The sequence below is a fragment of the Tupaia chinensis genome, unplaced genomic scaffold, assembly GCF_000334495.1.
Source record: "Tupaia chinensis unplaced genomic scaffold, TupChi_1.0 Scaffold149104_1, whole genome shotgun sequence".
NCBI classification, from domain to species: domain Eukaryota; kingdom Metazoa; phylum Chordata; class Mammalia; order Scandentia; family Tupaiidae; genus Tupaia; species Tupaia belangeri.
In genome coordinates this window covers 509,933-523,556 of record NW_006208950.1, presented here as the reverse complement: position 1 = coordinate 523,556, position 13,624 = coordinate 509,933, and the positions used below count along the sequence as shown (strand labels likewise).

At 36.9% G+C, this 13,624-nt stretch overlaps 1 protein-coding gene and 1 pseudogene across 1 annotated transcript; both read left to right on the top strand.

The window, feature by feature from the left end:
* The window catches only part of LOC102476369 (GTP-binding protein SAR1a pseudogene), a 31,055-nt pseudogene extending 29,261 nt beyond the window's left edge, over positions 1 to 1,794 (top strand).
* A 6,796-nt stretch (positions 1,795 to 8,590) lies between these two features.
* LOC102468756 (olfactory receptor 4C46) lies at positions 8,591 to 9,517 on the top strand. Its single transcript, XM_006170868.3, has one exon. It carries the CDS (start codon positions 8,591 to 8,593, stop codon positions 9,515 to 9,517), a length of 927 nt encoding a protein of 308 aa, XP_006170930.3.
* The last annotated feature ends 4,107 nt before the right edge of the window (positions 9,518 to 13,624 follow it).

Below are 13,624 nucleotides of genomic sequence, written 5' to 3'. Positions count from 1 at the left end.
CATCTCTCATCGTAAGGCAAATGCAGATCAAAACAACAATGAGATACCACCTAACCCCAGTCAGAATGACTACGATTAAAAAGACATAAAACAATAAGTGCTGGTTGGGTGTGGTAAAAGGGAGGAACTCTCTTACACTGCTGGTAGGAATGTAAATTGGTCTAGCCAATGTGGAGAACAATTTGGAGATTCCTCAAAAATCTACAAATAGAACTACCATATGATCCAGCAATCCCACTCCTTGGTATCTACCCAAAGGATAGAAGAATTCTTAATAGGAAAAGTGCTTGCACATCGATGTTTATTGTGGCACTATTCACAATTGCCAAGACATGGAACCAACCCAAATGTTCACAAACAGATGAATGGATAGAAAAACTATGGCACATATACTCAATGGAATACTATTCAGCCATAAAAAAACCCTGGCTTTTGACAGAAAGTGTGTATGTCCCCACTTAATATATACCAAGTGTCCACACTCTATGACTGAAAGTGATTGACTAACGGATATAGAAACACAGTAAACAGATGTAAATGCAGATATAGTGTGTGTGAAAGAGTAGGGTTTGAGGAAGAATAATTAGAAGAAAAATGGGGAGGAAAAGTGTTAATAGGACAAAGAAACATTAAATATTAAAGATATTTTATAGTTTAGTCAACTGGATTAGGGAGAAATGTTGACATGTTAAAATATTCACATTGTAAGCTAAATAATGTAATTGACTGTATAACAGAAAATGAAATTTTAAAAATAAATAAAAATAAACAAAATGAAGTTTATAAAATAAGATATAAGAATAAACAGTGATTGAATTAATAAAAAAAAAAAAGAAAGAAAAAGAAAAGAAGGAGGGGAAAAGGGTGTCATATAGACAGTCCAACTTTGGACTGCTGCTTTGTGTGGTGTGAGGGAGAGTCCCAGCTGTCTGCCACTGGAGGAACCCCTCGGCCTGTAGTAAGCATTAATAATGTATTTCATTGGGACCAGCAGGTGGAATAATGGTTATGTCACTGGACTTTCATGTAATCCATCACAGTTTGAGTCTTGGACCTGGTGACTTAAAACACATGCCAAACACATGTACAAGTGTGTCCAAGATCCTAAGGGGAGAATGGAGGAGAAGGGATTGTGGCAGGGCCATCTCCCCTGGGGTGTGGTTTCTCACTTTCTGTCTCTCTGTCTCTCTCTTTCTCTCCAGAAAATGCATGCACTGTATAGGAAAAATCTCTCTAAACAAATAATAATATCAAGGTCTTCCATCTTCGAGTAGATTTACAATGGCTTCAGTACTGTGCTCCAGTTCCTAGGTACTCTACAGGAATCTAGAAAACTTATGTCCTGGGGTTTGGACAATGCAGGCAAAACCACTCTTCCTCATATGTTCAAAGATGATAGATTAGGACAACATGTTCCAACAGTACATCCAGCATCAGAAGAGCTGACAATTGCTGGGATGACATTTACAAATTTGACCCTGGTGGGCATGAGCAAGCATATCAGGTTTGGAAAAAATCATCAACCAGCAATTAATGAAATTGTCTTCCTAGTGAACTGTGCAGATCACTCTTGCCTCATGGAACCCAAAATTGAAACTTAATGCTTTAATGACTGATGAAACAATATTCAATGTTTCAATCCTTATTTTGCATTAAAAAATGACAAAACAGATGCTGTCAGTAAAGAAAATCTCTGAGATATATTGGGGCTTTATGGACAGACCACAGGAAAAAGTGTGCAGTGTACTCAAGAGATAAGGCTACAGCGAGGGTTTCTGCTGCCTCTCCGAGTAGTATTGACTGATGTTTGGACAGTGAAAACAAAAGTTTTACTTCTCTGGACTAATTCTATCTAGTTTTATCATGAACTTTTCTAATATAACAAGGAAAGCTCTCCGATTAGGTCTGGTGCTGAGAAGCCAAGTCTTTGTCAGCTTTTATTCACCCAGTGGTGACATGTGTTCTTCATGCTTTTGAGAGGTAATGTTGCCCCACATGCTAGAGCAGGTCAGTATCCTGGGACTTGAAAGCTGGCAGGATTTGGCAGGTAAAGCTGTGTGCCATCATAGGGCACCTGAAAAGAAAAATATGTCTCACCACTGTGGTTGATTTCAAAAGTGATTTTATTTTTCAGACAGCATTAATTATATTGGTATCCATCCAATTTTTTTTTTAAGTTCACAATTTACTTGGTCCAAAGTTTGCTATTCTTTTTTCTTTTAAACTAGTGAATAGCACTTAGATACTTTATACAATTATGAGTCGATAAACATCGGAGGCCAGAGCTCAACTGGGTGAGCTTACACTTCCCGAGTTAGCAGATATTCTGAGCTCATCTGTCTCTGTGGCTGCCTTGCAGTGGGTGACATCAAATTGTGCACAGAGATGGGATGATGATGCTTTTATTCTGGGTGCTTACTGATAATAAATTATGCTGCCTCTAAACAAACAGTCCCCTAAGAATGGAGGCAGGACCCTGGCCTTGTAGCTGTGGCAGTTTTCCACTGTGGTGTGCTAGGCTAATTCCTCATCATGGAATGTGTAGTAGATTGCTCACTGTGGAGGAATTGATTGTAGAGTGGGTGATTGTTATTATGTATACTTACAAGCTACAAATTGTAATGAGTCTTTGATTTATATGGTAGGAAAATTTCATTCCTCCTCTAGCACCTTTTTCAGTTATGAAATGTAATTTTTGCCTCATAAAAAGATTTGAGGGAACCAGCAGTTAGCGTAATGGCTATGTCGCTGGACTCCCACATAGTCGACCACGGTTCGTGTCCCGGACCCGGTGGCTTAAAACTCACGTCAGGCGCGTGTGCGTGCGCGTGCGTGCCCAAGATCCCGAGAGGAGAATGGAGGAGAAGGGATTGCGGCGTGACCATACCCCCTGGGGGGTGATTTCTCGCTTTCTGTCTCTATGTCTCTCTCTCTGTCTGGCGAGCGCACGCGCCCTACAGTGAAAATCTCTCAAAAAAAAAAAAAAGATTTGAGAATATCTGCCATGTTCTCACATGTGCAACTGTGTCTCAGCTCCTTTTGCACATATTCTGGGAGAAGATTTTCTGAATAGGACAACAATACAGAGGTAACAGCTTAAGACTTCTTAATTCTGTGAGTTGCATAAAGCTTTGGTATGGGAGCAGTTATTTGAATCTACAAATGATTTAGTCACTAGGTTTTAACATTTCCACTTGCAGAACTTGGTCTCTATTGGGCTGTTGATGAGCTCTTTTTCTTAACTCTTTTCTCCTTATTAGTTATCTATTTTGTTGGTGGTTAAGGTTAACATCTATAGCTTTTCTAGATTTTTTTTATGACATCACCTTTTCTCCATTCTATAATTAAGCTAGGAAAAATACTAACCCAAGACCCTTTGGTACAGCTGTTTGTTTAGAGGCAGCATCATTTATTATCAGTAAGTACCCAGAAAAAAAATTATCATTCCAATAAGGTGGTAAGGATTATTATTATTATTATTTATTATTATTATTATTATTATTATTATTATTATTATTTTGGAGAGGTTTTCACTACAGGGCGCATGTGCTCGCCAGACAGAGAGAGACATAGAGACAGAAAGCGAGAAATCACTCTCCAGGGAGGATGGTCATGCCACAATCCCTTCTCTTCCATTCTCCTCTCGGGATCTTGGACACGCACACACACACGCCCGGCATGAGTTCTAAGTCACCGGGCCCGGGACGCGAACCACGGTCGACTACGTGGGAGTCCAGCGACATAGCCATTATGCTAACTGCTGGTTCCCAAGGATTATTTTTACATTTCATTTTCTTAGTGCCATTGGGAAATTGGATTTTTATGATCTTAACTTACAGTCTTCTTTTGTAGAAAAAGATGAAAGTATGGAGATGGTTGTGAGAAGGGAGGATATCTTTGTCTATTTGCTCCTTTAGTGAAAGGAAAGTATAAGTTTCCTCAGCCTTGAAAATTATATTGATAATGCTTCCTTGCAGATGACTGAACTAAAGTCAGTAGATTCCATGTTCTAATGTGAGGGTAGAGAAAGACTTGGATAACAATCTTGGGATGAGAGACATTCTTGAGTGAAATTATTCATTTTTAGTTTTCTTTACTGTCCCCTGAGAAAACATACTTTTTCAATGCCAGCTTCCAAAATCAGAGATTCAATAAAGTATGGGAAGTATATAATTTAATTAATTAGCAAACATAGTTCAATTAAGATAAAATTATTGGTTTGTAAAGAGAATATAGCCTTAAGTGAACAAACCTAGCTAATGGTGAACTAATTAGGTAGTTAACTTGCATAGTTGTTATTTCCTTTGGGTAGAGATTACCCATACTTCTCTATGCAGAGACATGAGAAGTATGTTTGCTTCAGTGTTAGTTTTCTTTTCTTTCTTTTTTTTTTTTTTTTCCCCTATTTGTCCCTAATCAATTTGAAGCTACCTGAAAACTGTGGGTTCTATATATGGAAGCTCTTTGTGAAAGTGGTTTATTTTGGCCACCAGAGAAAGAGGGCATTGAAAAGCCAAGTAGTACCAGTCTATTTCTTGCCCCACAGAACATTATTCCTATAATAAAATTGCTGAGAGAAGCTGTTGGGGAGAACTCAGCTCCATACAGAGAGGATCAGAGATTTGCATAGGCACTCTTACCAACTGAGACTTTTCATTGTTTTATCAGACTCCATATATGTCCTATTTCAGGAAAAGCAAAACAATCCTCTACAGAAGAAAGTTGATCGGTATCCTAAGCATTGTAATAAAAAGATAAAACAAAAAATCAAGCTGTGTATCTGTATCAAGTAGTACACTAGGATATACAAAAATTTTGTCAATAATGCTTCAATAAAGGGAGGGTACTCAGGGTACTCAGAGTCAAATTCTTTAAAATGGCTACTGTATTTTTTTTCTTTTGTTATTGGACAAGTGTGCTCACTAAACATATTCAGAGAGAAAGAGGAGGGAAAGTGATTCATCAATCACATGGAGAATGGACACACTATAATCCCTTCTCCTCCATTGTCTTCTTAAAATTTGGGGCATGCCTGTACATGTGCCTGGAATGCTTTTCTTTCCATTGGTTTTGGTACTCAAACTCTGGGACTCAGCTATGTGGGATTCAGCCACCTTAACCACCATGCTGCCTGGCTGCCATTAATTTTATGCTTTCAGTTCTCTGGCTCTTAAGTTATCAATAATGGTTTCCAGAAAAAGTTTCTGATAAAAGAACAGATGCTCTTTCTATGGCTAGTCAATAGGGGAACTATAGAAGACTTAAAGACATTTATGAAAAACACTGTAGAGATGTACAGTTAAAAGTGAATAAAAATAAAATTAAATATGTATATCATAAACAGTATACATTTCAAAATTTATTTGCACCAAATTAAACTTGTACTTTAATTCCATTCCTCCATGAACTTTCTGAGTCCTTCATACATCAGAGGTCCATACTTCGGAATTATGCTACCTGCTTTTTCACATTGCATTCAGCTTCCTCAGTAACCTGAGTTCTGATAGAGAAAGGTGGCTCTCACATACTTAATTTTAAAAAGAAAATCCAGGAAATAAAATTCTCCACTTAAAAATAGGTTTCTTCCTAACATGACTCTCCAGAATGCCAATTTTTAAGACAAAGCCTTTCTATCAAAAGAGATAATTAATTCCTGGGAGAGATAGCAGTAAGTATAAAAAAAAAAGTTCCTTAAATCTTGATGGAAACTTCTATGCAGTTCCAGGTGAAAATGCTTTTCATTGTTCACATCTCCAGAGCAAGATTCATCAGGAGTGGAGTGGCCCATTTAAAAATATTTCCTCCACACTATCTGCCTCATGCCCTGCAGGAACCAGAGTCATGTAGAGAAGATTATTTTTCTATGCTTTCAAATATCCATTCTTTTATGAAAAAGTGAAGCTTTAGGCTACTGGGAAAGATTTAAACTATGGTGACACTTTCTTAACAATTTGATTGAATATGGAATTTTCTGAATAATCTCTTTCTACTGTGTCAAATTGAAACTTACTTTTCCAACAGGAGATCAGTTTGATAATGGGATTGTATCTGAACGGCATCATTAAGATCACCTAAGACTTTTAAGGTAAGTTTTTCAATGATGCTGATGCATATTAAATATTATTACTTTCCAAATAAGGCAATTATTATTGTTGACACTTTTCAAATATAATAATAGTTTCTAATAGTCTCACCCTTATTCTCCAAAAGTTAGTTGGTGAATATTATTAGCCTAATTTGATTGTTTAAAAATAGGTTCACCTGGATCTATGACATAAGGTACCATGATTTTGCCCCCAGGACAATTCCATAATAATAAAAACTAGGCTCATATGAGGATCAAAATGAAATTTAATACACTTTACATACACAAAAGACATAAAAATGTATTTTAAATTACAAGTAATCAGTGGTGAAGTTCAAGTATGAACATGGAAAATGTTTTCTGGGATCTACTGTCATGATAATGTGAGTTTTTTTTTTTTACATTTTTGCCATAGGGTGTGTGTGCTTACTAGAGAGAGACAGAAAGAGATGAAGAGAGAGAGAGAAAATAAGAAATTATGACCCTCTGACCTCCAGGGGAAATGACCACATCACAATCCCTTCTCCTCCATTCTTCTTTCAGGATTTTGGGCTCACACATACATGAAGTCAGCATGATTTTCAAACCACCAGATCTAGCACTCAAACCTTGGTCAGACATTTGGGAATCCAGCACCTTAAACACCATACCAACTGTTGTCCCTGAGTCCATGGCATTTTTAAAGTAAAATTAGAGAGAATTCATCTTGAACTTAGTGCATGGTTAAATGTTTCTCTGTATTATGACTCTGTCAAGTCTATCTCCTAGGTGAATATACAGTAATAAAAGTTAATGAAAATCCTACATGTGTCTCCAGCATTATCATGGATATGTTTATAGATGATCTTCCAAATGAATTCTCATAACAATCTGTGAGGTAATGTTGTTATTCTCTTTGCAGCTGAGGAGGTAAGGGTGGAAAGTGCTAAATGAAACCCAATGAAAAAAGTTACAAGTAGAAAAACCAAGGTTCTGATCTAGTCTTTCTGGTTCTCAAATAAATACACCTAACCACTGTGACAGCAATTTTCAATATTTTGCAAAAGAGTCTGGCTAGACTCTCATGCTTAGGAAGGGGATTAGGGAGAAACAGATGGGACTTATGAAGAGGCTAAAATTAAAACAACTCATCAATGAATGTGATACCACATTTTTTTTTAACATTTGGGTGTTCCAATATATTAGTGTGTGCATGAATGAATGTGTGTGTGTGTGTGAGACTGCTGATGAAATTATTCTACCTAAAATTGCCTCTGAAATAGTATTAAAATAATTACAACAATTATGGTCATGCCAATGCTATATTACTAGTCCAACATTATATATTATAACAATATAAGGTATGGGTTAAGAATTTGGGGAGTGGTAGATTATTAAGTATAAACAGACTTATTCTTTCCTCTGTCCTTGACTACGTACTTGATTTTTGGGAGAAACCTTAACTTCTCTATATTTCTATTTGCTAATGAATAAGTATAAAAAGATAGTAATGACCAACACATAAGTTTCCAATGAGGATTAAATAAGTAAATGTCTTTTTAAGCACTTTTAACACACTAAACGTTCAGTAAAATTTAGTTAAGATTATCATAACTATTAATAGTACTCACTGAGATTGTTTCTTCATCTGTAGGTGAAATAAAACAAGTTTTTGTATTAAATGAGTTCATGCATACAAAGCATGTTCTATGATGCCATGCACATAGCATTTAATCACTTAAAGATATATATTATTAGCCACTATACAGGTCATTGGATTGAGACAATAGAATTATGCAGTATTTTACAGTAGTTCTTAAATTCTTTCTTTACACTTCTAATTGCTTCATATAATAACTTTAGTCTGCTAACTAGATTCCAATATCTGGCTTCCAGCTCCTTACCAAACCTCACCCCATTTCCTATAAGACCCCAAACCTTCAATAGAGAAATATCCCAATTTTCCCCATTCTTCAAATTTCTCTTCCTCATTCTGTTTGTATTGTACCTAACTTTTCACAGTTCACTCTTTTCAAAATAACAAAGCACCACATTCATGGACTTTACATTAAACAGACCTTCCCAGGCATAGCTTCTACTATAGGTATTATCACTAGACTCTCAGACATCTCAGGTGATTAAGTATATACTGATGGTCACCTGCCTGTATATTTATAAAAGTTACAAAATGTGAGATCTTCAAAAAGTTTATGTAGAAATAGTATTAAAGTACAAGTTAATTTTGCTGCAAGAAATATTTGAATCTATGCATTTTTTATAATATTTATTAGCCATGAACTTTTTGAAGACCTCTCAGAATCTTAGTCTTTATCTAAGATGCAATTTGAGCAATCTTCAAAAAACAAAATGGTTTTTTCCATATCAGAAAAAAAAACTCAAAAGTTTTCACAACTCATTATAACTCAAGCATTTATTACACATTAGAAAACAGAAGTATAAAAAATTCAAGGTTGCATTAATAAAAATTATTTTTCAGGTAATGTAAATAACCATCACATGAAATACATGGCTAATAAAAACAATGTGACAGAGTTTGTTTTATTGGGGCTGACAGAGAATCCAAAGATGCAGAAAATAATATTTGCTGTGTTTTTTGCCATCTACATCATGACTGTGGTAGGAAATGTGCTCATTGTGGTCACCATCATTGCCAGCCCATTACTGGGATCCCCCATGTACTTTTTCCTGGCCTACCTCTCCTTCATTGATGCCTGCTATTCCTCTGTCAATGCCCCTAAACTGATTGTAGATTCACTCCGTGAAAAGAAGACCATCCTGTTCAATGGATGTATGACTCAAGTCTTTGGAGAACATTTCTTTGGGGGTGTTGAAGTCATCCTGCTAACTGTGATGGCCTATGACCGCTATGTGGCCATCTGCAAGCCCTTACACTACACAACCATCATGAACCGGAGGGTGTGTGATCTGCTAGTGGGAGTGTCATGGATGGGAGGCTTTCTCCATGCAACAATACAGATCCTCTTTATTGTCAGACTACCCTTCTGTGGCCCTAATATCATAGATCACTTTATGTGTGATTTAAATCCTTTGCTCAATCTTGCCTGCACTGATACCCACACTCTAGGGCTCTTTGTTGCTGCCAATAGTGGTTTCATCTGTCTGTTAAACTTTCTCCTCTTGCTCATCTCCTATGTGGTCATACTGTGCTCCCTAAGGACCCAGAGTGTAGAGGCAAGGAGAAAAGCCCTCTCCACCTGCATCTCCCACATCACCGTAGTCGTCTTGTTCTTTGTGCCCTGCATATTTGTGTACATGAGACCTGCAGCTACTTTACCCATGGATAAAGCAGTTGCTGTATTCTACACTATGATAACTCCCATGTTAAATCCAGTAATTTATACCCTGAGAAATGCTCAGATAAAAAATGCCATTAGGAGATTGTGTACTTGCAAAGTTACTTCAGGTGACTAATAAATGTGTCAGAAGCCCAACTTTGATTCAACAGAGACAAGTTCAAAAAGACATTTTGAATGATGTCAGTGAAGAATACTTAAAGGACAGAAGGAAAAAAATGACAACTCTGATTTCTAGAATCTATACTGAAGAGAATAGAAATGGATATAAGAAAAAGGAGAAATCCTAACCAAGTTTCACTCTGACATACTGGGAATATTCGACCAAGTTAGTTTGATGTGCTTAATTCATACATATATATATATATAGATTTATGGAGTTTCTTTATAACAAACATGAAGTAAGTAGTACAATAAACTGGTATCTAGTAGTAATTTTTATAGTAATATAGAGGTGGGTACTACTATTATCTCATATAAAAGGTAAGGAAACTGACAGAAAAGAGGCAATATCAAAACAAATACATTGAGGAGACAGTAATCAAAATGTGACCAATTTCCCAGACTATTTTCTTACTTACCATGATACACTGCCAGGTAATGATGATAGAAATGTAGAAATGTCAGGTAGTTCTAACAGTTACCATTTATTGAGTCAGGGACTGTGCTCAGTCTAAGACACACATACATACACACACATACACACATTCATTATCTAACTAATAGATAATATTCACTAATAACTCAGCTCTCAGTTTATTTTTATAGATTACAACGGATGGTCATTTGTTGTCTGAAATATTGTAGTATATAACTACTTTAGAGATATAAAAATCAATGAGATTCCACGTCTTAGCAATCGTGAATAATGCTGCAATGAATGAAAATAGTTGTGCAAGTGCTTTTCTGACTGAGTGCTCTCCTGTCCTTTGGGGAGATACCCAGGAAAGGAATTGCTGAAAAAAAAATTTTTTAAGAAATTAAAAAATAAATAAATAAATAATTAAAAAAAAAAATCAATGGGGTATTTAAAGACTGAGGGGTAGAAAGTGAACTTTGTACTATATTTCCAAGTTTCCGTAGAGTCTCAGAACTATTGTGTATTACTATGTCATGGATTTTACATCCATGAAAAAGAATGATGATCCAAATTTTAATAATTTGAATGTCATGAAGAAATTTCTATTTATTAAATGTAAAATCATACTTCATGAAATAGTTTCCTGATAAATAACAATGGCTCTTAAAAGGTACTGCAATATCTAGTACACAATATTTTTTAAAAGTTTATTTATTTCTTCCATGAGAGAGAGAAACAGGCAACCCCCAATAGGCTCTTCTCACAATGATCCAGCCCCCCAGTCTCAGCCTGCTTGGGTTATGTACACATATGAATGTGCCTGGTGCACACAGAGAGATTCCAGGACTTGAATTCAGGACCTTTACCATATGAGTCAGCTGTGTTAACCATGTGGCACCACTTGGCCCTAAATAAATTTTGAGTGAATAAATACATTTATTATTGAAGACAATTTATTTCAACTAAAAATTTAATACTAGAGTCTAGACAATTTTTCCCTACCCTTTTCTGATTAAGATTTATAATTCTACCTGGACCTCCTAGGTAAAGAACCTTTTTTCACTCCTACTTAAACTGAGGAATGAGAAAGTGATCAAAATTGTAATTCTCAGCATTTGAGCAAACAGATTACCTTTAGATTTCCATTCTCTTGTCAAGATTTTATTTTCTTATGAATGTGGACTCTATATTATTTCTCTCTGATGATCAGTTTACTTATTTCATATGAAAAGCTGTTTTTGAAATTATGAATGTATGGGGGCTAACACATGGCATTGTAGTTGGGTTGCTGGACTCCCACGTGGCTGACCATGATTTGAGTTCTGGACCTGGCACTTGCTTTCTCACTTTCCTTCTCTCTCTCTCTCTCTCTCTCTCTCTCTCATATTAAATTAAATTAATAATAATAATTTAATAATTATTTTTAAATGTCATGAATATGGACTCTATATTTCTCTAATGATCTGCTTACTTAAAGCATATTAAAAGCTGTTTTAAAATTATGTTATGTGTAACTACATAATTGAAAGCAATTTTAGGATAAATATATCCCATTCAGTCCTACCATTCCTTTTTCTTTTGTTAAATCAACAAATATTTGGCCTAATGAATGTAGAAGGCACATTGAAAATTACTGAGTCTTCAGTGGCAAACAAAGAATAACCAGGTCCTGCATGACAAAGGTTAGAATCCACTGAGAGACTTCAATAAAAACAGAAAAGTATGACATGGTTTTGTTATCAATAGTAAGATCATAGAATCATGAGGTGCTATGTAAGCATGTTGGAGGGACCCACAGCCAGGATCTGAGGCCAGAAAAGTATTTCTAGATAAAAAGACATCAAAAACAGAACCCAGTGGAAAAAAAGGAATCAGCAGAAGAATATAAGCCTGAGTTTGAGAGTTTTCCTAGGAGTGGGAACAAGTAATAAAGTTCATTAGGTGAAAAAGTGTAAGCAGAAAATGTAAATTATTCAGAATGATTATGATTATTAATTCATCTCTTCATTCAACAATTGTCTATTGAACTCTGTGTGCCAGGAACAGTGTAGGACACTTAACTTTTTTTGGGGGGGGGGAATAGTTCAATTGTCTATTGAACTCTGTGTGCCAGGAACCTTGTAGGACACTTAACTTTTTTTTTTGGGGGGGGGTGGGGGATAGTTTTTTTGATATAGGGCCCGTGCACTTGCCAGCACTTGCCAGAAAGACAAAGACAGAGAGACAGAAAGCTAGGAATCACCTCCCAGGGTGGATGGCCATGCTGCAATCCCTTCTCTTCCTCTCAGAATGTTGGGCATACATGCACATGTGCCTGGTGTTAGTTTAAGCCACCGGGTACAGGACTCAAACCATCATCGACTACATGGTAGTCCAACGACATAGGCATAATGCCCACTGCTGGTCGTGTGAATACTTAACTTTTAAAAGGATAAATACAAGACCTGAAGTTAGAGAGATATATGTGCTGAAGAGTAAAGTGTTTTATGATTGTTTTAAGACTGTGCCAAGTACTATGAGAAAATAACATAAGTGCTTTTAAGCTAATGAGTGATAGCTTGATTTGAGTTAGAAATGATAACTGTAGCTCCACTATGGAAGACAAAGAGGAGACAATACCAGTAGGTGAAGAACAGTTAAGAGGTTATTATAGTAATGGATATGAAAGGATAGAGACCGGAATTCTGGATATGACAGACAAAATGAATTGTATAGGTATTGTTGTGTCTAGATTAAACATCCTTTGCCTGATGGGTGCACCAATGCACCAGCCGTGGTTAATAGGTCAGAGCCCCACTCTTCTCTAGACAACTGCACCAGAAGAAATGGGAAATAGCTCATTTGGAAGATTATGCCCACTCCCTCAGACCCTAGCAGTGACCAATGAATAATTGGCAATGGTGTCAAAGTCTAGGCCCCTTGTCTCAAAGTGAAACCATTTCTGGAACAAAATCCTAGCATCTTCTCCTATGTTGTAGGAGAAGACGCTGCCTCAGCCTTCAATACCACCACTCTAGTCCCTATTGTTGCAGAGTTAGAAGGTAGGCAGGGCCACTTTTCTAGAGCTACCACCACTCTATCATCTACCATCCAGGAGCAAGGAGAAACAGAACCACTTTGCCTCAGCTCAACCCCAAAGCCTCCTGCTAGACTAGAGTATAGGAAGAGGGGCTGCCTCCACCTTCAAGATCACCAGCCAGCCTCTGCAATCACCAACGTGCAATTTCTTGTGCCAATGCTGTCCTATCCTGCACCCAGGATCTAAGGGAGAGCAGGGCTGCCTGGCTTCGGTCCATCAGAAAAGTTCCCTGCTCAGGCTAGGGTGTGGGAGGAAAGGGTGCCTTGGTCTACACACCAATATCACCTTAAATTCTTACTTCTCAGCTCAGCCCTCCAGCCACATAGTGACCAGAGAAGTTTGAGTATATAGGAGCCAAACACTGGAACATTGTGATGTTCTGTAGGAATTCTCCCCCCACACTCACCCAGAAGAAAAAGGAGAGAAATTTCTCTCTGTAAATTTGAATCCAATACTCCCACTATGGGAACCTGACTACCACTCACAGTAGAAGAAGGAAACTAGCACAGAGCTAATTCAAATAAAAGGAAAGCATACAAGCCACAGCAATGGAAACTTTTTGCCAG

Bases quoted from the DNA above. Each gene is read 5' to 3' on its own strand.
- LOC102468756 (XM_006170868.3), top strand. From the start codon at position 8,591: ATGGCTAATAAAAACAATGTGACAGAGTTTGTTTTATTGGGGCTGACA.